General features: G+C 39.4%; 1 protein-coding gene across 2 annotated transcripts in view; it reads right to left on the bottom strand.

Moving 5' to 3' along the window:
- Positions 1 to 7,913: 7,913 nt before the first annotated feature.
- Positions 7,914 to 26,536, bottom strand: part of CMC1 (C-X9-C motif containing 1) — a 65,292-nt gene continuing 46,669 nt past the window's right edge. For both annotated transcript variants that reach the window (XM_034760832.1, XM_034760831.1), the window contains 2 exons: positions 10,647 to 10,737; positions 7,914 to 8,472 (listed from right to left, as the gene is read on the bottom strand). In XM_034760832.1, the coding sequence (XP_034616723.1) occupies positions 8,352 to 8,472; positions 10,647 to 10,737 (212 nt within the window). In that variant the 3' untranslated portion in view covers positions 7,914 to 8,351. The remainder of the gene's footprint in view (positions 8,473 to 10,646; positions 10,738 to 26,536) is intronic.

Here is a 26,536-nt window from a genome sequence, read left to right as displayed (position 1 = left end):
TGGACTTCACTTATAAATCTCCTTGGGCTTTGGCAAGCAGAGTGTTTCCTTTGTTGCTCTCTAAATTCCTTATTTTTAGGTTATGTGCAAAACAGGGAAGAATTTGAATCTGAGCACAGATCAGTGAAAATATAAAAGATTAAATTCAAGGTCTCTTCTTAGCCCTTAGGAGGAGTGTACATCTCCACAGATTGTTCTGACATGTGGAGGAGGAGTATTCTCCTCCTGGGCACATGAAGGTAGGTTCTCTCTCCCCTCTTCCAGAAGTGCCCCTTTCCACTCTTGTCCTACTCTTCACCTGTTTGTAAACAGCTAGGCTGAACTTCAGGATGAAGCTGCTCTGTTCTCTGTGCAAGGAAGTTCCTGGGCCTACGCCTCTGCTACAGATATGTGCTAAGGCAGAGGAGAGGAAGGAAAAGCAGCACTCAATGAGGACTGCTAGATTCTGACAAATGAGACAAGGTGAGCTTGTCTTGCTGTAGGCTGGAGTTGCAGTCCACTAATAGCAACAAAAAGCTCTACCATAACCCTTGAAAAGGGAAGCTCTGGGTTTGGAGTCATTTAGGAACTGGCCAGTTTCTGAGGGGGGAAGGCATTTGTTGGACTAACGCATACAATCAAATCTTGACTAAGAACAATTTAAATCATGCTTTTTGTGGCTTGAAAGAATTCTTCCATTTTCAAAAATCAAAAGTTCTTATTGCACAGGCTCACAAATTGCATGCTAATGCCATTACAGAAGGTAAAGAATGGCTGTAGTTTTTTGGGGGGGTTTTGTATAAGAAATCAAAATTCAGTCCAGTTGATCAATGTGTAAGTGGGGGTAGAAAGCAAAAATCCCCACAACCCAGAAAAGTAAAAATTCTTCAGAAAATGGGTAAGTTTTATGAATTTAAAAATACTTTTTGAAAAATCAAATGTTATGACTCATATGAACTGGTCACTGCTGTGGCTCACAGCCCTAATCATCCTTGATGGAAGTAGTATGAAAATGTTACAGAATATTGAACTTTTCTTGGAAAGACACAGTTAGTATTCTGTCCTAAACATGGTTTGTTGCTTCTATATCAAGTGAACATAAAACAAGTTGATTCCATATTAAGTATCTGGAAAGTCACTTATTTCCCAGGGTTTTTTACTAATTGTTAACACTGGCATAGTATAAACTTAGAGACACTGTCAATTTTAAATTCAAAAGGTAGTAATAGTTTCAGGAACTTATGTCCTGAGTCTGACTGGTTTTCTCCTCCCTTGTTGCTGTGTGAAATATCCATGCCCAGAGGGATGAGAAGTGAAGCACCAAAACTAGCTTCCTCTAACAGGTTGTCAAATGTATAAAGCGAACAGATGTTTTTTTTCATCTGTTCTAGTTACAATAAGCTTGATGGTGGTTGCGACGATAGATTTAAAAAAAAAAAGTACCTTTAAGTTGATTGTCCCTCATTGTTTTCAGTGAATAGTACAAATACAAACTAAAATCGTACTTTCCCCCATAAATATAAAGTAGGGAACAGTCTTGTTCCAAATGCTTATCAATGTTTGTGGGAAAGTCTTACACAACTTTAACACTACTGCTCTTCTGAAGATCTAGTACATTTAGCTATAGAGTGAAACACCTGTTAAGTTGCTTAGGGACTTGGGGTAAGCAAGATGGGGATCATGTACTAAAAAAAAAAAAACTCTCTTCATCTAATGGACAGTATTTTTTAATAAATACAACTGTTCGTGTTGCTCAGACCAGCCAACTTTGGAAGGTAAACATGCCTGTGTAAACTGAAATGAGAGGTGAAAGTTACAATTGAGGGGGATGGAAGAAATAAGGTGCAACTTACCTAGGGTGGTGGTGTCAGCAAGTCAGGGGCCCCTTTTTAAGCTGAGGCAGAAGCATGATTTTTTTTTTTTTTATATCCCTTCCCCTGAAGTATCTGGCCTGACACACTGGAGTGTGCTTGGCTTGTCTTTGACATTCTCTTCTATTCTTTCTACCTTGAGTCTTCAAACAGGAACTGTGAGGGGGAAAAAAAGCACAGGAGGGCTATAGCATTGCTCCCTGCTTCCATTGCAGGTCAGCAAACTCTGGAGGGGAAAAAAGGAGGCATCTAACTATTGCAATCTGTCTTCTTGAATGATGTGTTTTTTGCTTCCTTACTTCCTGGTAGGTGGGGATTCACTGCTGAGTGAGTGTAGGAAGAGGGGATGCTAGACAAAAACACTTCACTTCAGCCTTAATATTTAAACATATCAATATGTTCACCTTCCATTAAAACTTAACCAGGTCAGACTTTTCCCATTTCAGAGACTGACAAGTAATTGTGTTAAACAATCAAATAATGAAAGGGGCAGGAACTATACTGCCACACAGTCTGAGATTGGCTCCTGTGCCTGTTAATTCCTTCCTGGGCCAGCAGGAATTGAGCAGGTTGTAAAGATACTAGTGGGGGATGAAAGGCAGAAGCGATTAAGGTGGGTCTCCAGTTATTCCATAACATCTAATGCTGGGAGTAGCACTGAGTGGCATTGGAGAGGCAGAGTTCAACATATTGTCCATGGTAATGGTAATGTAGTGGGGGAAACTTTCATAAGCAAAAATTAACTGTGCCACCCTTACTGATGTATGGTACCTACTTACTCCTCAAGCAGTCCTAAAAGGATTTCAACCTAAGCCCTCACTGCATTGGAGGCTTGCATCTCTCCGCTACAAGTGCTCAAAACAGCTTCTTCTTGACACGGCTGGTGTGGTGGTTACCTCTTATTTTAAGATAGAAAACTTTCCTTAAGATGTTACAGTGCTAAGTAGAATTAACATGTTGGAAAAGTGTACAACTAAATCTTCCATGGTGAAGAGGGAAATCTGAATCTCTTCCACACTTTTATCCTGAACTCAATGCAGGGTAAGAAGGATGGATATGGCTGCATTGTCATTTCAGTCCTGTACAGGAGACATTCTGTGGCATATTGCAGAGATGTAGGCAAAAGAAAGTAAACGATAGAACTCTCTAACCTGAGAGTCAGCATAATTCCATTGATTGTACTGCTGTTACTCTGCTGGTATTAGTGTCTCTGGCTCACATAAAAAAATCAGCTACAGAGCAACAATGACATATCTATATTCAATCACTACCAACTGTTTGCAGCACCTACAATGCTGAAATAAAAATTGAAGGCTTCATAACCCCTCATCAGGCAAAGTTTTGGAAGATAGTGGGTTTGATTCTGATCTCACACTGGTTTAAGACCCTTGAGTTGATGTACTCCAGACTTGCTAATCTCACATAGATCAATGTATTAGTCTCCTTCACTTTAATACTTTATATTCAGACGCCACTGTGTTTCTCAACTTAGCTGCTACATTTTCAAAACACTAAGGATGGACCTGCCTGAATTCCACTATTGTGCCTTAACGCTTTTGCCTCTTAGAATTGGCAGCACCAAGAGCCAGGTTCAATATCTAGGGGTTTCTCTAACAATACAATACAAAACCACCTTGAGTCCTCACTAAGCAACCTGGGACAATTACAGACCATCCCGTGGGTACCACTAAGAGGCAATCCTTCCCCTCTCAGAAATACAGAATGTGAGTGTAGAAAATAAACTTAATAAAAAGGAGGGAAATAACCTAGCTTTAAGTTAGGAAAACACCACCACAAACATGGTTCATAAACACAAACCATCAGCAAAAGACCCACCCCCCAAATAAGTTGGGTAGTGTCCTTTTCAGTCAGGTTCTTAAGTCCAGCAACCAAAAGTCCCTTTAACATGCCCAGCCCGTCTCTGCACCCTACTCACAGTTGTTGTCCTTGGTCAGTGCAGACCCAGAGTCCAGAGGTGCATCCTCAGAGTTCACCTGCCACCCTGGTTGGAGGTAGGGTAAGAAGGCACTTCACTCGCTCGCTGCCCTGCCAGCTGATCAGCGCTCTGCTCCTCTTCATTGGCAGCCCTGCTACCGGATCTCCATGCCACCCTGCCCACCACTTACTAATCTGCTGGGATGTCTTCAGGTCCCACCACTTAACACAGCTCTCTGTGATTTCAGCTGTCGGGGGGGGGGGGAGCCTCACTGCTGGTGCACACTGGGCAGTCTCTTGCATTGGAGACACTGTCCCAAAACAGTCTAAAATTTAGACCTAGGTATCAATGATTTCAGCTTTGTGGTGTGTATCAAGACTCTCAATTGAGTCTAAATTAGCTGTTATTACACAGTGGAGAGAGGAAGGGCCAAATGGTGTCTGAGGCCTCCCCATACAAGCACCTATCCCCACCCTCTCTCAACTCATTGGGCTTTGGAACCTCTACCTAGCGAGTGCCATTTAAGTGAGGGTGAGTCCCTCAATCAGGATATGCCAAGTACAGTTCTGCTGCCCTTGATTCACACAATAAGGATAACAACCGTTTATTACTCCTGCCCCAATAACAAGGAGACTGGGAATCCAACACCAGCCAAAAGTGATCATTTGGACAAACAATCCCATCATGCTGAGCCCCTAGGCAGGGTAGGTGTGCCCATGTAAACAAGATCACTAGATGCCAGGGGAGGGCTCATTCAGACTCTGCTTACACATTTATACACAATCTGTTTAGCAGATGCCATGTTGTTTTTCCTAGAGCATTTACATGGCAGCTCCCACTATGTTTAAGATTCTGAAACTTTTCAGAACAGCTGACTTAAAATGCACCAGCCTCCTCGCCCCTCCTCAAATTCCTGAACAACTTCTTACAAGGACAAAACCTGCCTTATCCTTAAAAGATGTAAGGCGCCAAGCTAAGACTGTTCCATGTCACCATTAACACACAATTTACAAGTACTGGTAATACTATAGATTTCATATTTTTATACTGATTAAAATCTAAAGTTGTTTCCTGTTAACTTCAGAAGGAAGGAAGGGCAGTGACAAACAATACTAAACTTGCTGTTGGGAGTTTGACCCTCTTTCATAGTTATTTTCATAAAAGACAGCTACTTTAGTGGATATAGTGACATGATTTCTATGAGTGGCTATATAAAATATATTCAGATATACACAAAACAATACATTAAAAGAATGTTAAGGTTGCAAAATGCCCAAAATTTACCAAATGCCTAAGTTAAAGTTGCGAGTGCATTGCACTGGAACAGAACCCAGCTGGCATCTCATCCTGGACACTGAATGAAGCAAGGGTCTAGTGGTTGACAGTGTAGTCAAGCCAAGGTTTGGAACAGTCAGCATAGATCAATCAATGAGATTTGGGCCTGCCGGCATAGAAGCAATGCAAGTGCCAGCTCTGCCAGCAGCGAGCTTGGACAGCCGCTCAGGTTCCATATCCATAAAACAGATGGAGAATGGTACACATAGGAGTGGAAAGGCTTGTAGCATCTGAACTGTGGACTGCACAGAATTAAAACTAGTGAATGGAAGGTCATCTTCTGCTAAGCTGCAGGAGAAATTCCTGCTACTGGTGTGTCTTTGTCCCCTGAAGCTCCAGCTCCTACTATGCAGGAGGCTGAGTGGGGGCCTGGGAGCATGCCCAGGGCACCTGGTTAGTAGAACTCCTGTGCAGTTGGTGACTGCTGAGGCTAAGTCCCACAGGTCTTAAAAGAATGATCAAGAGTCAATTGTTGGAGACTTTCACAGCAAGCCTCTAAAGAGCTCTTTGAGCATGTGCAAATGGTGATTTTCAGCAGCTTATAATTGGGCCAAATCTTGATAGATTTTCAGAGGGACAGTAAAAAGCCTCTGTTCCCAGGCCATCCTACTGCTAAACTTAAAATTCTTTCTCCAAAGAAATGGTTGGAATTAACATTGGAAAAAAGCTCTTCTCCCTATCCTCAGGAATGGCTTGTCTTCTTTTGCTGACTTCCCCCAAGATCTGCTTGCGGCAGACAGCAAATGTAGAAAACCTTAGCATATAGTTAATTTGGCAACTGAAAATAGAGTGTTAAAATAGAAAAAGTGATAGGCAATCCTTAATAGGTGTCACTGCCAGCTCTATCTGCAGATGTTCTCAGGCTTCCCAGTTCATTAGGGTACACCTACACCCCATTGATTTCAGTACTCTCAATGCCATTGAGACAAAAGGGTGGTGTCCTTGATTATTCAGGTAATAAGCATAGACTTCAGAAGAATAGGACTGTAATTTCTACCTATAATTTAAGATATTCACATTTCCAAATGTCAAGGACAAACATATGACCAAGCAGACTTTCCATTTCAATAATTCAGGAGCAATTGGTGGTGATAAAAGATACTGACAGGCAACAATTAAATACAAAAATCACCGAACAAATCTCTTCAGTAGGGGAAAAGCATTAGACGCTTCCCAGAGTCTTGCGTACTCAAGTAATTTGTTCATCTGAAATATACTTACTGGTTTTACAAGTGCAGGTAAGTCTCCGGCTGTAAGAAATGTATTCTCTTCCAAATAAAGTTACAAGCAAATTCTTTACAGGAGAGAAACTCCCCAAAACGTAGCAATCCCCAAACTGCCTTTTACTGCTTGGACAGGATGCTGCAGTTTCAAGTTATCTTTTTAACTAACACACCTGTGTAGGGTTTATTTTTCCTACTTGGATTTTTCAGATTCAGTAATCCAAGTGCAAGACAGCATTCTAAAGAGACAGCTTCTTTCAAACAGTAAGCAAAGGCAGAAAATGCTATATAACATATCTAGAAACAATTCTGGCTTTGTCTATCACTTTCATTTCCTTGATTTATTACTAGACCCTTGCCTTACCGATAGTTTTGTTTCTTATACACATGTTGTTTGGTTGCTTACTTACCACCATCCACAATAATTTCGCAAGTACAGCAACTCAATTCCATTGTGTAAACTAGGTTTTTAATGATATAAGCATTATCACTTCTTTTGAAACAGGAAGGTAGGGGAGGAATGATACTAAACTACCTGCAGCTGTTTTGACACTTCAGTAAGCACCCCTCTCCCCTTTGAAAGACAGAAGTGCTCTTGGTCTTGTTCTAAATTTTTCTGAGGCCAATTTCAGATTGTGACAGCCATTTTCTTATTCTATAAAGCAGTATCTTCGTCTGCTTACACCTTCTCTTCCAGCCAAAGATGCTGAGTTTAAAAATGAATGAAATGGAGTAACACTGCCTGACAGGAAGAGACAGATTACCAGTCTCCTTCCTCTACTGGCTGGACCATTCATTCCATCATGCAAACCCTTCAAAATACTGCCTTTTGTTTGCTCTTCTCTACCACTCTTTCTTACCTCCTAGCATTATCTTGTTTGGGGCATGGTCTGCTTTTTCTTTAAGCGATGGTTAAAATTCCCATGACACTTTGTGCCTTGTCTCTCTTCTGGAGACTTCTTTAGCCTAGTATGTTCTTGTTTCTTTTCCTCTCTTCCCGTAAGCCTTTTCTCACAATCCAGCTTTCACTAAAAAGAAACCTTACATTGTGAATACCTTTTCCTTAAACTATGCTCCTGCCAGTATCTCAGCTGTATTCTATCTCTGAATGAGGTTTCCTTAAAATGTGAGCTTCCTGAGCAGAGAAAACTCCTCTAAAGTAATGAGCAATGGGGCAGTAGCCCGAGATATAGAATTGGGCAGAAGGGACTGTAATGAAGATTGAGATGGCATGTTCTCAGGAGCAGAAAGTTACCGGTGCTCTGTGCAGGCCTGACTAAACCTTTAGTTATTATATTACTTACTCCTTTTAATGATAATCTCTACTATAGTGAGTTATATTATCATCACACTTTAGCTGAGTAATAAGAAACAGAGTCATTAAAATCATTTGATCAGAGTTAAATTAGTCACAAGTAGAATTTTAAAAATATTGTGTTTGAACAATTCCTGATAGGGCACTTTTCCCAAGCTAAGTTCAGAATATTTTTTCAAGCCTAACTGGTTCATGCATACAGTGTTTTGTTGTACAGCAGCTGTAACAATGTTAAATGAGAGTAAAGGCACACCTTAAATTGTTCTTTTACATAGACAATAGCTGGAATTTATTACCTTGGGTAAACAGAAGCAAAATGTCTTCCTTTGATTACAAAAAAATCTAAATTCTACAGAGAGGAATATTAGTGGATGGAGGGTAAGTCAGGAGAACGTTCAGTAAGAATGGATTGGTCTAACAACTTTTTACTCAAAATGTGCTACACCACAGTGCCTCAAACCCTTGGAGCAGGTCAAAAATATATCCTAGTTATTTTGGATTCATTCATAAAAGAGTTTATTCCTAATACACAAAATACAACATGATACACATTTATTTCAATCAAATCCTGCCTCAGACAACTTGATTTTTTTAAACAAAATTGAGTCTGCTTATTCAATTAACTTACTTATTCCACCAAATCAACGTGTCGATAACTGAAGTAAATTTCCAAACTTCATTTTAGGATTTAGCTACATGCTTGTAGGAAGCTTCTGTTGTCTTTGTTTAGCAGGAATTCCAGTAGCTCTGAATTCTTCCCTTTGCTTCAAGTATTCGATTTTGCATTCTTCATAAAATGCTGGATCATTATAGCTACAAGAAAAACAAACAATATTGTGACTTCCACCTTGATCCAAAAAGTTAACATTTGTGGAACTGAGATGCTACCTACAGCATTAATAACTCTTTACATTTTGAGTTTAATGACCATACACAAGTTGATTTTGAATTTGCCTCTTTCCAATAGAAATTAGCTTAAATTTGCATGTCTGTCTCCTCCCTAACACTGCCTTCTGCTGGAGAGTATGTTGTTTTCAGACGTGAAGTATGCCACTATGGCTAAAGGACAAAGCCGAGGAACTACTTCTGATATCACAATCCCACTAACCACTGCATTTTTCCTGGATACCAGCTGCTATTTTCTCAACATTTATAGTTGTACAGTTGCTTATCTTAAAATTAAACCACTTTGATAACTTGTGTTCCATGGAATAATATACTGATTTGTAATAGGAGCAGAACACAAATACCTTTTTACTCAAAAGTAGGATTTGTGATTCATGTATACAACCTATTGCTAATAACCTAATCATTACATATTAAAAATGGTTTAATTAAAAAATGACAACTGCAGATCATCTCTTCAGGGGGTAGGTTAGGGCTTCTCTATAAAAGGGTGTTAGTGAAAAATAAGCTAGGGTCTGCATTCAAAATGCAATAGATTTTCTGCACTAGCGGATATTTACTGCACACAAAGACACTTTGTGTGGTTTAGCTTTGGAAGTGGATTTAAGCTAAACTGCACAAAGGTACTCTTAGTGCAGAGCCGCCAGTGGGGCTATTTCCCCACGTCAACAAGCCCTTCATATCTGCAGGAATACACGATTTGTGCCTTTTTTTCAACTAAGGGCTTGTCTACTGGGGAGTGTGATTTCTAAAGCGCACAGTAATTGGTCAATGTAGACCCTGCTGGTGTGCTTTAACATAGTGCTATTTCAGCAGTATCATATTAAAGCCCAAAAGGGAACCTTTAGTGTGCATCAGCAGGGTCTACACTGACCAATTAATGTGCAACACTTCAGTGTGCTTTAGAAATCACATCCCTGAAGAGCACATTACCCCATTATAACCCCAAGTAACCAAATCTGCCCTGTTATGGTGAATGGCGCAGTGTGTTTGGTCCTGTACAAACAAGACAGGGCCCATAAACAGTAGATTTAACTAACTTTTTGAATTCACCTTCATTTAATTTTTAGAAATACCACTTACGATTTAGCAATAATCTGAATTTCACATTTGTTCTATACTGGTTCCCCTTGTAGCACATCTGCTATACACCCAATACTCAGATCTGAGTTCTCCACAGTCTGCTGCAGAGGCCCCAGGAAATGAAGTGCTTATACAGATATATATACACACACTTCTGAAGGCAGTTTTCAAAATTTATTTTATACAACTTCCACAAGGAAGTCCACAATTAACATACAGATTAATATTTACAGTAATGCAAGCTTCCACTACATAAACAGAACTGTTAACTTGTGCCTGGCAACACATACCTTTCATATAAAGTTGTTATAAAACAATGCTGACTGTTCTGAACACCAACAGAGTAATTGTTACACTTCCTTGTAAGGACGTTAATGTATTTTTTTTCCCTTTCAGTTTTAGACTTTCGGCCCTAGAGTGACATAATTAATCTTCAAAAACAGCCTGGCTGCAGATACTGACACCTAATAGAGTACAAGAGAGAGACTAAAGAAATTTCCAGAGTCATTGATCACATTCATTGGACAAACAAGAGCTTCAAAAGAGAGCTCAGTCCAGGTCTCTTTGACACCATGGTAGAATATTAATATCTACCAGCACTTTGCCTAAAACAGTGCTACCACCAGCAGAGGTGCAGCAGTGTTCACAACCATGGGAAATTTTTCAGAAAAAAATGCTAGTGTAAAAGGTGCCTTGCTTTCCCTGATCCATGAAGCTGAAGATATAATTGCTTTCCTTCAGAAAATACCCCAACCTAGATACAGTAGTGGAAGGCCCAAGTCATGAGACCTTGCAAACTTGCTTGAAGTGGCTTAGCATCTCCATGCACTTCTGGAATCATCTGAAGATACGTGGTACCTTTTTGAGAGCACCTTGAAACTACATAACGGACTCAGGCACCGTCTAAAGGACTTGGTTGTTGTTTTTTTCCAGTTTCTCAATAGCATCATGACTATAGCAATATACATTTCTTTTTTTTAAGTCTCATGTTGACTTACTATGTAGTTAGACATTCTTTCAATGCTGCATTTTCCTGTTGACATTTCACGACCATAAGAAAGCCAGATTCTTGGCAGCATTTGGTAAAAGCTGAAATTAAAAAAAACTTAGAGTTTAGATTCTTTTACTATGGATCCACATTAACACAAGTACAATACACTATTTTAAAAGGTTATCTGACTCCCAAATTGACCTGTTTCTGGCATTATGGCAAGCTTGGAACTTTTGTAACTTCAGTATATCCATGCATTACACTTAGGTCAGTGATGAACTTCATTCATTTTCTTTTTTTAAGACACAACTGCAGGCTGGCGGAAGTCAAGGCTTCTCATTGATTTTAGTTGAGCATCTTAAAAGCTGATGCTAAACTGTCAGGCGATTATTACTCTTTTAGCTGTTGCAAAAGCAAGCACATACACTGTGTGACTATGGGTATGTCTATGCCGCATTGTAAACCTGGGTCTGTGGGGCACAGGCTTGTGGACTCGATGTTTCCAAGCCTGCGCTTGAGTGTCCATACCAGGTTTATAATTGCTGGACTCGGGTCTCACAGCCATACTAACATGTCCATACTACAAATGACAGGGCTTGGGCCCAAGTCAGAGTGAGACTCAGGTTCTGATCCACCTCCTGAGCAGCATCCTAGGATCTGAGTCCCGAGTGCTTGCTGACCCGAGTCAATCTGATGTATGTATGTGGATAGAAGAGGGGCTTGAGCTCAAACTTGAGTGAGAGCCTGTGCTTAGTGTACAGTGTAGACATACCTATGTAACTTAATCTTTGCCTTTGATGTGGATGATAAATACTCAAGGCCTGATTTGCCTCTCAAACCAGTTGTACACCAGTTTAAGGCCATTTATTTTAATGGCTACACCTGATTGTTGCTGCTGGAAGTGAGAGGACTATGTATTCCAAACTACACATTTTGGGAGCACTATGTGCTGCTTGGCCAGGGTGTTCTTTGAGCAAAGGCTGGTTCTGAGCTCTTGAATACCAGGGGGGTCCTCTGCCAAATACAGATCTCACAAACACGCAGCCTGAATGATAGTGAGAGACCTTTAGTATCCAACTAATAATTTAATTGGGTCAAATACCATGCAGATATACCTGTTCTGATATTATCTAATGTCTAAATGATATGGCTCAGTCCCCCAGCCACTGTGAAATATATCCAGAAATTGCAGTATGTATATTAAGCTGAATAAACCCACCAATGCTGCTTGGTTATATTTTTGTGTGTGTTATGAACAAAACAAACCACATTATAAACATTTTCCCATTCACTGACCGAGTCTGATCTTCAAGCCCAACAACGGCTAGCCTGGAGCCTTAAGCTGTTTGTAAGGTCTTTGTCACTTGTTTAGCAACAAGATTTTAATTAGGATCTTTCCTTCATACTATATAACACATTAACACTCTCATATACAGTGATGTTGCTAATACCGCCAACCAATTTCTGAAGCTGTGTATTCTGTGACAAATCCCATTTAAAACTCTACTCAGTATGAAAGGCAGAGAGAAGTCAATGTTATTGTGATGAAATAGCTTGTGTATGTTAAAAACACTAAATCAATGACTTCATTAGTGTTGTTAAATAAAAGTTAGGACTCTTAATGTTGTTTTTCTTCTATGACTAGGGCTTCCAAAATTTGCTAAGCATAATAATTACTACAATCTAGTGTAGTAATGACAGTAATTACTAAACCAATTAAATACCACTGGCTGGATAATTTCCTCTTGTGAAAGAGCCCTTTGGAGAGGTGCTGGGAAACACTGAGGTGAGGTTTACGCTGTGGAGTTTCCAAGCAATCCTCCCTTTGGGTGACAGGTCCTAGGGGACCTGGGAGCATACAATGGGCATGGTCTCGCACTCCTACAGCTCCTGAGGCTGCACGAAGAAGGAAACCACTAGTTCCGTGGAGAAAATATGCTGCCCTGCTGATTCTTCTCTATAGCAGCACAGCTCAAAGAGGCCTTGCTACTACTAGCTGTATCTCCTGTGGACTGTGCAGTAGCATGTAGCAGCATTGACTCCAGAATGCATTTCCTCTTTAAAATCCAAAGAGTCAGCAGGGGGTAATGCCAAGGAGAATAGCTGATCTACTGTTCCGCTCCCTATCCCCAAATCCCACCCATCACTCTCAGGGGTGTCTCAAAGACAGGAGAACACAGAGTAGGTACATCTCCCCGAGAGAGAGAGAGAGAGATGATGGATCCCAGTTCCATCTACTTAGAGCAGTGAGAGGAACCACCCAGCCTTAAGAAAAGTATCTTATTTTGTATAACACAAAGACAAACTAAAAATGGAATGTATGAGATTTTTTAAATATCAACATTTAAAAAGAACACCCTATAACTAATTTCCTACTAATTAGTTACCCTGTGTAGTGTGCAATTCATTTTCTTTCCATTCAATTACTTTACAAAAAAAAAAATCTAAAGAATATAATTGAATAGGTTTTGTTAAAATTAATTGGCATTTGCTTAAAAGTACTTATAACTAGCCTAATAATATGATGCTTACAAGAGATGGTGGGTTTTTTAAAATACTGAAATAGAAAGCTACTACGATTGCAAAAATTAAAGCCATTGTTAAGCTATATTTTTATGCTCAACAATTAGATGTATTTTTAGAGGCCAGTTAAATGTGTGCAGATATTTTAGTGAATATAATTGGTAAACTGACTTTTCAGAACAGTTATTTCATGCCAGATGAATTTAGGACACCGTTTAACAATATAATAAATATACTGCTGATTCATTAACAGTATAATCTACCAAAGCTAAACAAGAAAGAATAAATCAAATTATGTCTGCTGAAAATTGGAAATATACTCTTTTGTTGAAAAATGTAAAGTAATGAATATTGGAAAACATAATCCCAACTATACAGACAAAATGAGGTCTAAATTAGCTGTTACCACTACAGAAAGAGATCTTGAACTCATTGTTCTCTGAAAACATCCGCTCAATGTGACCCAGCAGTCAAAAAAGCTAACAGAATGTTAGGAACCCTTACGGCTAATAAGATAACAGACAAGAAACATCATAATGCCACTACATAAATCCATGGTACACACACATCTTGAATACTGAGTGTAGTTCTGGTTGTCCCATGTCAAAAAAGATACATTAGAAATGGAAAAGGTACAGAGAAGGGCAACAACAATTATTAGGGATATGGAACAGCTTTCATATGAGGAGAGATTAAAAAGACTGGGACTTTTCAGCTTGTAAAAGAGACGACTAAGGGGGGAGGGATGTGATAGAGGTCTATAAAATCAAGAACGGTATGGAAAAAGTGACTAAGGAAGTGTTATTTACTCCTTCACATAACACAAGGACCAGGGATCAACCAAAGAAATGAGTAGGCAGCAGATTAAAAACAAACAAAAGGAAGTACTTCTTTACACAATGCATAGTCAACCTGTGGAACTCCTTGCCAGGGAATGTTGTGAGGCCAAAACTATAACTGGGTTAAAAAAATAATTAGATAAATTCATGGAGGATAGGTCTATCAATTGCTATTAGCCAAGATGGCCAGGAATGAAACCCCATGCTCTGGGGGGTCCCTAACCCTGTGACTGCCAGATGCTGGGCCTGGACAGCAGGGAATGGATCACTTGATAGTTGCCCTATTCTGCTAATTCCCTTTGAAGTTTCTAGCACTGGCCACTCTTGGAAGACTGGATTACTAGGCTAGATGGACCATTGGTCTGACCCAGCATGGCCAGTCTTATGTTCTTATCTTGTTGCTCTGATTTTCCATGTTTCTCCTCCACATTTGTACACTAATGTTTTTACTCCCATGTTTTTTTTGCAAATGGTGATCAATGTGAAATAGTTACACAGTAGCAAGTCACTGGATCAAATACATTTTACAAATTTAGTGTACATATAGATACTTTCTTGGGTAGGCTGATGCTGGAGACAAGTTAGACGAGAAGGGAGCTCAAGGCTAGGGCCAGGCTCAAGTCATTGACTGTAAGTGCAAATGTAGCTGAGTATCTCTTCATTTGCATGCATAATCACAGTAATCACATTCTTTAATATAGGTGTACATTTATATGCAGACCCCCAACATAACTCCTTAAAAAATTTAGCCCTGCATATTTGCCAGGACACTATTTCCAGTGGTTCACGTTGATTTACTGAGCAGTTGCTAGTGCAATGTTATTCTGTTAATGTACCCTCCACTGGCTCAGCTCTGCACGATGCTGGTACATAAGGAGTAAATATAGATAGAGCCCTGTGCAGATACAAAATCTGTATCCACAGCCGATCCGCAAACATGGTCCGCGGAAAACCGCATCTGCAGATATTCATGGCTATAAAGCAGGTATCTGCAGATTTGCAGGGCTTTACACATAGGGAGATTTTCTCCACAAAAGTAGCCGGGCGAAATCTTGCTGTTTTGCTCAAGAGTGGGCTGGCTGTGGGTTTGATCCTGATTCTGTTGAAGCCCTATCATATTATATACTAACTAAAGAGGGAGTGGGCTGCCAGTTAGACAGTTTCAAGCCATCTGAGCAGTCTAGTTGTGTACTAAAATCAGAAGGACTTCTCCAATTCACAGGAAGGCAGAGAATCTATCTGAAATTTCCCCAAATATTGATGGAAACCTTTTTTACAGGCTCATTTTGAGAAAAGGTAAGGTCGAGCTTTACATTTTCTTTACAAAAGATCTGTGAATGAAAAATACAGGAATGATGCACTGCCTATTCTGACCATTTTGGGGGGAAATTTTCTAAAGGGCCTCAGACTGCTTTCTAAAATGTTAGATGCTGTTTTGTAGTTTTCCTGGGGCAAATTTCTGCTTGGGCAAACTCAGAAGTGTGTATGCAAACCACTATTTTATCTGCCTATACAGTACCCATCACCATGCTATCTTCAAAATACCCCTGTGAGTTGGGAAAGTATTCATATCTAAGGAAGTTACATAAACAATATTGTTCAGATGTATAATGTACCAATATCACCAGAGGATGGTCAAACCTAAAGGCAGTGCAGGCTATATACTGATATAATGCACTTTTTGAGGGTGAATGAACACTGAAAAACTTTCCAAAATAAGTGTATTTTAAAGTGGGATTTGAGTGAAAAGAAGGTGCCACGTGCCCAAGGGAACATTTTCAGGCAGAAATTGAATACAGTCTTAAAATGCCAGACTACTTGATATATGTACACTAGTTTCAATTTTAGCAAGTTGCAAAAACTTAAAAGTCCACAAAAATGAAATGTTAAGGCTGCTTTTGAACAGTTGGACCTACATGTATTATAAAATGGTGTTACTAGTAAAAATCAGAGCAATATAAGATATGCAAAATGTGCTGTAATAGCACCCAGGTATTTATTAAGCTTCTTTTTAAGATAATGCTATTACTGAATTAAAATGTATAGCTTTTTTGTTATTTCTTGGAGATTTGTACAATGTGGCCCTATGTCACCATTTCATAGCAACGTGATAGCTATAATCAGGATAAAAAATAAAATGTGGTTCTCTCATTAAAAGCCTTCTAAAGCTTAAGACTTGTATAGTGAACAATCTGATTTCTAGTCCCCACAGGCTCATGCCTAAGTGCTGTGCTGCTTTTTTGTAATAATCAGTCCTTCTGGAAGCTGCAAAGTAAAAAAAAAAAAAAAAAAAAAAAGCTGAAGACAACAGGAGGTCCCTCTCACTTGTTAGCTCACCAGTCTTGATTGGTTAAAGGCGTGATGTCCCAGTGAACAAATCTGGAAATGCATAGCACGCATTCCCTAGCTTCAGAAGATCCTGCTTCTGGTATATGGCCATGCAAATAGAAAGCATCATTACAAAGTGATAAAACTGCTTCAAGCTATATAGCTTTAATGTTGCCGACGCTTAACACAGAAGGAAAAAAAGGAGCAGGTTAGAGCATATTAGACATCCCCACATGAACACTCACTACTTAATTACTCACCCTAAGCACTTTAAAATCCCTGTGATAATGGTGTAAGGGTCTACGGTGCAAGACCATTTTAGTTAGAAATATTTACCAGAAGCTCTCCAGCAGCCAGGAGAGCATTGTTCTAATTTTAGTTGTATTCAATTTTATATTTTTTTCATGAAATATCTTATGATCTCTAAATGCAGAACATCAAAAATTCCACTGTTAAAAATCTGCTTTGGGGAATAACTGCACAAATTGGGAGCAGTATTTTCAGATGTAATCTCAAATCAAAATCTACAGAAACAGATATTAGGTTTAGCTGTCACCACAATTTTCTGGTTCTAGCTATTTTCATACTGCAGACCGATAACTTGAAGGTACATAATGGGCTACGACCAAAAAGTAAATACGTAAGATCTGATTAAACTCAAAATAGTTTAATATTTTCACATTTTTAACAGCTACCAATGTAGACTGTAACTCCAGGGGTCGAACCTTTCACATTCAACAGAATGCAGCCTGTTTCCTGATATTACATGCTGAGTGAGGAATAGTTCCTCTTTCAATAATGATCTCAGCTCTGGTGATGGGAGGCTCCAGAGTATAGAAATACAGACAGAAATTTGACAATTTGTTGGTACAATAAAAAAAATTTTAAAACCTGCCCACTGGTTTGTGTGTGCAGCTAATGAGTACTCCCCTTCCTGTGGGTGTCAGCCATGCATCAAAAGACCAGGCAGGAGCAAGTGATGAGAAACCAAGCTTGTCCCATTTCAGACATTCTGGGTGCAATCCTGGCCCCACTGAAGTCTATTGTAAAGCTTCCATTAACAGCAATGGAATTTCACTCTCCATTTTCACTCTCCAGTTAATGACTTCCAAGCTGTCAAACAAACCTGGTTAGCCTATACCAGTGGTCACCAACCAGTCGATTGTGATCCTCTGGTCAATCGTGATCTCCAGCGGCGTAGCGGGGCTGACACTAAGCCAATGGGGGGACGGGGGTCTCCCTCTGTATGCTGCTCCTGCCTGTAAGCACCACCCCCGCAGCTCCCATTGGCCGGGATAGGGAGCTGTGGGAGATGTGGGGGCGGTGCTTGCAAAAGATGGGCAGCGCACGGAGCCATGTGCCGCCCACCCCTCCACCCCCAAGGGCCGCAGGGATGCGTTGGCACTTTCCAGGAGTGGCGTGGGGCCGAGGTAAGCAGGGAGCCTGCCTTAGTGGCAGCCATGCTGAGCCACAGGCAGGGAGCTGCTGGAGATAAGTGCTGCCTGGTGCGAGGTCACAAACCCCAACCCCCAGCCCTGAGCCCCCTCCCGGAGCCAGCACCCCAAGCCCCAGCCTTGAGTCCCCTCCCAGAGCCAGCACCCCATACTCCCTCCTGCACCCTGAATCCTCTCCTGCACCCCAAGTCCCAGCCCTGACCCCCCTCCCAGAGCCAGCACCCCAACACTCTGCCCTAGCCCGGAGCTCCCTCCTGTACCCAAACTCCCTCCCAAAGCTTGCACCCCTCACCCCGTCCTGCACTCCAACCCCCTGCCCCAGGCTCAGCCCAGAGTCCCCTCCCAGACTACGAACCCCTCGGTCCCAGCCCAGAGCCCGCACCCCCTCCCGAACCCCAACCCCCTACCCAAGCCCAATGAAGGTGACTGAGGGTGGGTGAGAGCGAGTGACGGGGGGGACAGAGTGAGTGGGACGGGGCTTTGGGGAAGGGGCGGGGCCTCAGGGAAGGGGCGCGGTAGATCCTAGGTTGCCCTTAAATTAAAAAATTATCTTGGGCGTAAAAAGGTTGGAGACCACTGGTCATTCTCATTTCTGGTCATACACTAATCATTCTTTGCCCAGCTCCTCATCCCAAAGGGCTGCCTGGGTGGGTGTCCATGCTTGCTCACCAAGCCAAAGAAAGCCAGTTAGAAGGTAAGAAATGTTGTTTGTCTGAGGCTTCTCTCCCCAATGTGAATGATGGATCTGGCTGGCAGTACAAGCCCAGAGAGAGCGAGGACATGAATGACCAGCTAGGTGGGCAAAGATGACAAAAAGTGGGAGAAAAAAAGAGCTCCTTCCTACTAGGAAAGCGGGCAGGATTGTGACTGGAAAGCTCTATATTTAAATGCTACACCTACTGATGAGGGCAGATCCAGTGAAGCTTGGTGAAGATATAGACAGAGTTGCAGATATCTGATCTGCAGAGCTTGGCCATGGAGGCTTCTGGTCTCTTAGTCCAAGGATTATGGCTCTGGGCAACAGGATTTAAATAGATCAGGCTAGGGAGGCTTGCGGAGCCACAGGTAAACCAGATTCAGGAATTAATCCAATGGGAGGAGAGCACAAATGAGAACATTATGGGTTTCTCTCAAGAGTCTGAATGGGGAATAGGACCTTCTGAACTCCTGTGTCCAGGGCAAGTTGGCCTGGATGGGGGGGATGAGTGCAAAGGACTCCAAATCATCGTCCTCCTTGAGGGGTTCTGCTTCCAGGGTGAAGGAATGGGAGGGAGAGACTCTCTTTGGCAGTGAGATAGCAGCAAGCTCTTTGGAGAAAGTGAGGGAGGAGAGAACCCAGGGTGGATGAAAAAAAAATCAATGATTTAAAAAAAAATCATCTTTTTTTATTTAAATCGGATTTTTTTGATAAAAAATTTTTTGAGGAAAAAACTTATCTAAAGATAGTTTTAATTAAGATATAATGTATCTCATAGAATCTCATCATGGAATTATAATCAGGGATTATAAATTCTAATTCTATAGTATGAGACAATATATTAATGTAATGTTTAAGAAAAGTTTTGTAAGTGAGTTCCAATAGTTTATGGATTAGGGACCCAATCTTATTGGGTTCCAGGGGCTTCTGTATAGATTATAGAAGCCAATATTTTAAATTTCTCATGTTGACTTGGCTGACATAGTCGATTTAATTATTATTTTTTTAAAGATATTTCATGTAACTATTTTAGTTAAAAACAATTTTAACGAACGCAAACCTGATTTTAAAAAACTTGAATGTTTAACTAAATTCAAAAACGTATATGCTTGTTTTGTTAAAATATTATATGTTTGCTCTTAAAGAAAAAAATCCAGAATACATAAAGTTGTTGTTTTAGTTAAATAAAACAATTTAAATGTCTGTCTGGTGATGTTCTCCTCCTAATACAGCATGGCAAGAAAATCCTCCAAATATTAATGATTAACCTATTGAATTGGAGATGGTTCACCTTCCAATGACTTCATAAATATCTACTTCAATTACCTTTGGTAAATGAAATAACCAATCATTCATTTTCTGATATAGCTGTAAAACTAATCTGAAAAGTTATACAATTTTAAAGTGATTTATTTTGAAAGTGTGTACCTTCTAAAAATGAAACCTGCATCTATCTCTGAGTTGTGAAGAATATGTATTAAGGTTATAACAACCAACAAGAATGTACTTTTATATAGAAATCCATGATTAAATCGAGTCTTCCTGATTAGTGATTTAAATCAATTTGATTTAAATCAAATCCAACCTGAGAGAACCTGTGGAAAAGGGGCCCACTTCCAGAGTTTCTCAGGGAGGAAAGTGGAAGAGAACAAAGGCCCTCCTTCAAAGGGGAAAGTAGGGAGATGATGTAGGCTCTGTTGATGCAGGCAACGGCTCCAGAATTAAGACTTTGTTTTGAGGGACAAGCAAAGAGTGAGCAAATGGGGGCAGCCCTGGAAGGAATCCCCTACTTCCTCTTCCCCTCCACTATCCTTCCAGATCTGGATCTGGAGGAACACTGAAGCAAGGTGAATTCATCCAGTTTCACCCCGGTCCGTGCCTTCTGGCAAGTTGGGTGGCGAAATTGCAGAGTCACTGCTTTGTTGGACCTTAGGCGCACAAAATACACAGGAATATAAGAAAAGATGCTTCTTTTAAGTAATCAGAAAGATGTGACTTCCTGCCAAAAGGCGAGGATGGATAGGACTCAAAACTATGGGGAAAATAGCCTCACAACATGTGGCAACACCAAAACAGAAACAGACCATCGTTAAATGTGATATAAAACTCCATTTCTAGTGTGATACCCTATCCTAGGCAAAGACACTTTGAGGCATATTGACTTTGGTAGCATTTATTTGCTTAGTCATGCTTAGCCGAGTTACTAAAACTGTAACCACCTCCAGTTTTACTGATATGTATCCAAAGATAACATCTCTGATTCACAAGTAGTGAAGCCATACGAGAATAATAAAAGGTATTTCCTCTTAAATATGCCTCTCAGAAGTTCTTCGTCGCAGGCACAAGGGCCATCTCTCATTTTCAACACCAATTTATCACCTCTCTCCATTTCAGACAAAGCTGACTTACCTCATTTTTATTGTTGTAAAGAAATTAAACCCAAATTAACTAAAGCTTTAGACACATTTCTCATGTATACCTCATTCTGATTCTCTCTCATCCTTATCACACTGAGGAATATGATCTCGAATGCTAGGATAAATGTACTGTCCAATTTAATATCCTTCCTGATTCCCTTATTTCATTTTTACATCTATTACACAACAGTTACTTCACTGAAACAAATCAACATTTTAACGATTATTAAAACATTTTGTTCCTCTTACGGTTTTAAAAATAGATAACCTAGTACACCATTCTAAATGTCCTCAATTTGGTGGTTTACTTTAGAGAGAATGAAAATATATTACAATATGGATAGTCCTAGTATATAGTGCAAGTACATTTATTTCAGAAGGGTCGAGACAGGCTGAACCAGGATCCAAGTTGAGCCAGAAAGAAATGAGTACAAAATACGAATTTCTAACCAAAATATCTGTGTGTGTGTGTGTTTGTTTTAGCACATGAGATACACATTCTGTTTAGCTTTATAGAGTATCATTATTTTTAGTAACAAATTATAAAAGAAATTGGACTATAATTTATGAGGTTTGTTAACATACTGTATTGCATTTCTGTGATAGACAGATTTGGTATATGAAAGAGTTTGGACTGGTGTGACACTAAAGGTTAGGAGGCAATAAAGTACATGCAACTATAATTTTATAGTTTCTTCAGTGCTACATCAAAATGAAAGACTGGGGTTACATATTGTTCCAGTACGTATAGATATACTAAAGAGTTCTGACACACAGTAAATGCATTAACAAGTGAATACAAGTGAGTCTTAATAGTCCTCTTTGAATTATAAGCTTAAATTACTACCAATGGAGAAAAAAAAGCTCTCTGTGAACAGTTGACAAGTGGCATGCAACAGAATCACCTATCCATTGAATTATTTTTATAAAGATGATTGATGTGTCAAGGTAATGTGAGAAAAAGATCTTGAAAAGCTAAAAAAAGATCAAGATACTGAACATTTTTATATATATCATGGAAAATGAATATGATTGAGAGACCTTTTGGTCCCATCACAAGGCTTTAAATATAGTTTAATGCTGTTTAAAAAGGGTTCCAACTAAACTGATTGCCAATGCTGTTAGACAACTAATTTAGGATCAAATTATGCTCTATGTTAAAAAACAGTGCTATAGCCTAGCTTGGGATTCATATCAGAAATTGGTTTGAATGGAATCACATTTAAACAAAATTTGAACGTATTTCCTAAACTTTGAATCCCAGTAAGTACTGGGCCTTTGTTTCTGGCTAGATGCAGAAAAATGCATACTAAAACACTAAGGGTGGAGGAGGATGGGTGTGTCGATTATATAACTCACACTTGAATTACAAACATTTATTCCATTTATGGTCACATTCGGTGGAACAAATAAAATATTAAAATATTTTATAAAGTTATAATATGTATACGTTTTTTTGTTTGATCATATAGAAAAAAAAATCCTTTGAACTTACCAAAGTGCTCTCCACTAAGAGGAAGAATTGTCTGGACTTCGATTTAATGTGGCAGATCCATATCTGGTGTAAATTGTCAGAGTTACATGACCCTAGATGAGGATCTGCCCAAAAATCTTTAAACCAGGCAAAGGTTGAATTTATGTAAGATTAACTTGCTGTCACAGATATTTCTCTTCTTACTGACTGATGGCAGATAACCAAACAACACAGCAGAGAATGACAGCTGCGCAGTAGGGAAAATAAAACGAAGTATTTGTATTTTCTTTTAGTTGTTTATCTGCCCTATAAAATTAAGGGGTGATGGATTTTTCCAACACTTTATATATAAAGTGATGTTCTAATACTGGATTTTAATTTATTTTAAAAATGTTTGTATTAGATTATGACAGTTTCAGTTAAAGATACACAACAAAAGGATTTTTAATAGGAAAATTACTTTCCACCCAAAGGAAAATTAAAATTAATCACAGAAGACTAGCAGTCTCTGGCTTTAAACAGAGGCCATTCAGAAAGCTAAACGTGAATTTGAGGGGAACAATGTTGCTTTCTTCATTTTTGAAGTGTTCGTGTTTGAATAATATTATGGATTGAAGAGCTCCCATGTACAAAGATGGTGAATACTAAGCCGATTACCTATTTTATTACTAGCACGTCTGGACAACAAGAAGCATGGAATACTATGCCCATATATCAATGAAGAAAGAATAGCATTATTTTTAATGTACAGGCGTTATCAAAAGTTACATTACAGGTGTGTCTGGAAAATTCATTATGTTGCAGATTCATGACAATGAACCTATTAAAATACCTTGCTAATAAATTGTTATAATACTACTACTTTGCACTTACCTAGTACTTTGTATTGTCAAAGTGCTGTGCAAGCTAATTAATTTATTGCAATCAGCAATTATTGTACACCCATTTTTAATATCCATTCAATATATGTAGTATTACCCATTACCAAGGTCAATCGATCTGCAGCTCTGGCTGTAGTTTATTTAAAGACTTTACAATTTTACTACTTAAGAGCAAGTCCTATTGAGGTGTTATCTCACCATTTATATTTTCTCAACACTTATGATACCGCTATCACACTCTTAAAATAAAAAAAAGCCTGTATCATGATCCAGACCAGGTTTAATGTTCTCTCTTTTTCTTTTTTGGAAAAAAAATAAAATAAGAAATGACATATTTCTAAGATTTGAATCACTCTCTTAGCGCTATCAACACAGGAAAAACCATCAAAGCAGCAATGGTGTTTAGGAAAACAGCAGAATCTAGCTGATATTTAGAAGAGTACACAGCCAAGACTTTAAATCCTTTGTTTGTAAAATGTGTACAAGATATTAAAATGATACAAAACTTTGTATATCAATAATTATTTTATGACAGTTATGCTTTTAATTTTGTATTAAATTGTGATTTATTAGCTTGTTACTTTGAAGATTACTCAGTGTGCATAGAACGGATTTACTGGTGCATTTAATGAGCCAAGAAGGTAGTAGGATGAACATGAAAAGATTGTTTTTACATTGTAGTGCATGAGCTATTTGATATTTCTAACACAGTACAAAAGAAAGCTTCTCTGTAGATTGATCATGGTTCAGTTAACATCACTGAATATCTAATACCTCCAACTCAATTAATTCTCACCTGATTAAGATCAGACTGATATTCAAACTAAATCATCTCTCCAGTCAAGTAGAAATCAATATTTCTGATTTTACTTTTAAATTACAATAACAAATAAAATATATGCATCTCAGTATGCCAAGAGTGGCTTTTTTATTCTAGTCTACGATGGCATGCATAACACAGCTGATTAAAGAATTATTCTAATTTGGGCACCAATATATATAAGAATAAGATTAATTTGAATACAGAAAGATGGAATGAAGTAATTAAATACATCTTATATAGGGAAAACAAAAATTACATAAAATAAACCCTGATTCTTTTAAATGGATCTCACTGTTACCAGATCAAATATTTTATTTGCCTCCAAATGTTCATGTTATAACACACTAATAATATTGTATTTATATAATGCTTTTCCTCCCAAAGCATCCCAAGCTATCTACCAGCTTCACCAGACAAACACCTCCAAACTGGGGGTGGCAGACAGGCAGACAATTAGATCATAACACACTCCGTGGAAGAGGGGAAAACCAAGAATCCTTTTGGGGGGCGGGGAGGTTATTCACAATATCAAAAGCCACTTTTCCTATCCCAACAGTGCTCTCTCGGCATGGAATGGCAGCCACCTCTTGAAGTGACAACATGATCAGTGGATCCTACAATAAGTTGGAGAAGGTCTCTTATTCTTCAGTATGAAATGTTGAAAAATGTCTCATAGTTGAAAGGGGAATACACACACAGAAAACTGGTAGAGGCAAAACCGGGATTAAATCACAGTGTGTAGAGGTTTCAAAGTAGCAGCCGTATTAGTCTATATCGGCAAAAAGAACAGGAGTACTTGTGGCACCTTAGAGACTAACAAATTTATTAGAGCATAAGCTTTCGTGGACTACAGCCCACTTCTTCGGATGCATACAGAGTGGAATAAATATTGAGGAGATATATATACACACATACAGAGAGCATAAACAGGTGGGAGTTGTCTTACCAACTCTGAGAGGCCAATTAAGTAAGAGAAATTGCTGGAATCCTCTGAATTAGACTGCCTCTTCACATCCACAGTGTAGCAACTGCACACATCAAAATTCAGGAACCAATCTCAAGTAGTTGAACTGCCAGGGACATAAATGCTGCCATATTGGATCAGACCAATGACCCATTTATTCCACTAACTTGTTTCCCTCAGCAGTTAGTAACAGCTGTCTCAGAGGAAGATGCAAGAAATCCTGCAGTAGGCATCTATGGAATAACCACTCCTCAGGGGACATTTCTTCTTTACACTCATCTGGTAGAAGCTTGGATTATGCCCTGATGCATGAAGTTTTCTGTCTCTTCCAGAACACTTGGGAACACATCTTTAGGTTGTGTAAATAGGCATTTCTCCACTAATGTTAATAGAATTATGTCAATTTACATCAGCTGAGTATTTGGTCCTTGGCTATTTGGTGGTGATCTTTTAAATCCTTATCCATATCAACGTCAAATCCTTTTTTGAACTCTTGGCCTAAAAGATGTATTCAAAGTTCTAGAACATCCCTGCCTGTATGATCATATCCACTTCCTCCCTGCCTGATCTTTAAAGTAGCTATACAATGGCAAAGAAGTCAGGAGAAGAGACAGCCCATATGGATCTGCAGAGGCAATATATTCACAATATTTCAGGTGACTGATAAACTTTCTCATCTAATTGCCTCTGTGAAGCCCCACCATAGGAGATTAGCAGCAGTAGTAACCACCAGGAGGAGGGCTGAGAAGTTAACTAACTGAAGACTAAAGGACTGCCCTCCTGGAATGAGAACGCAATTTGGCTCTACATTGGAAATAACAGTTGAGTAAAGGAGTAAACCAAACTCTAATGGTGCCCTTATGAATCTCAGAGACCAGCTACAGACAGGGCTCTAATGTCCCTCTGGTAGTGTTACACTAAAAGCTCATAGCAGGGTTGGACAGAATCATATTTGGATTATTGGATAACCTCTGGGCTGAGACAGATTGTTCTTGGCCTTTGAAGAAAAGCCCGAGAGGGAAGCAATCTCCTGAAATGGCTTGGTCATTTCTAAGTAAGAACTCAAAGCTCTTTTGACATGCCATTGATGCCATCTGCCCTCTCCAAGCATGCTAAGAGACTTGTTTCTTTGTCTTGTATTTTACAAGAGACATAAGACAACATGGCATCTCTTCTTTACTTCCCCATTTGCTTACCAGCATCATCTAGAATGTCAGCATAGCTCCGGGAATAGGATTGGTTAATTTTTGCTTCCTCTGTTTACTGGCTGTATAGCTGCTGGGTACAATGAAACCCTACTTTAGTTTCTAAACATGCAAAGATCACGATTCTTAAGTCATGTCTACACTTAAAATGCTACAGCAGCACAGCTGCAGTTGCGTCACTGTAGCACTTCAGCATAACCACTCACTACAATGATGGGAGGGGTTTTCCCGAGAGGATGGAGCTAGGTCGAGGGAAGAATTCTTCCATCAACCTAGCGCTGTCTGCACCAGG

This window comes from Trachemys scripta, chromosome 2 (assembly GCF_013100865.1).
Source record: "Trachemys scripta elegans isolate TJP31775 chromosome 2, CAS_Tse_1.0, whole genome shotgun sequence".
Lineage (NCBI taxonomy): Eukaryota > Metazoa > Chordata > Testudines > Emydidae > Trachemys > Trachemys scripta.
This window is presented reverse-complemented; position numbering and strand designations above follow the sequence as displayed.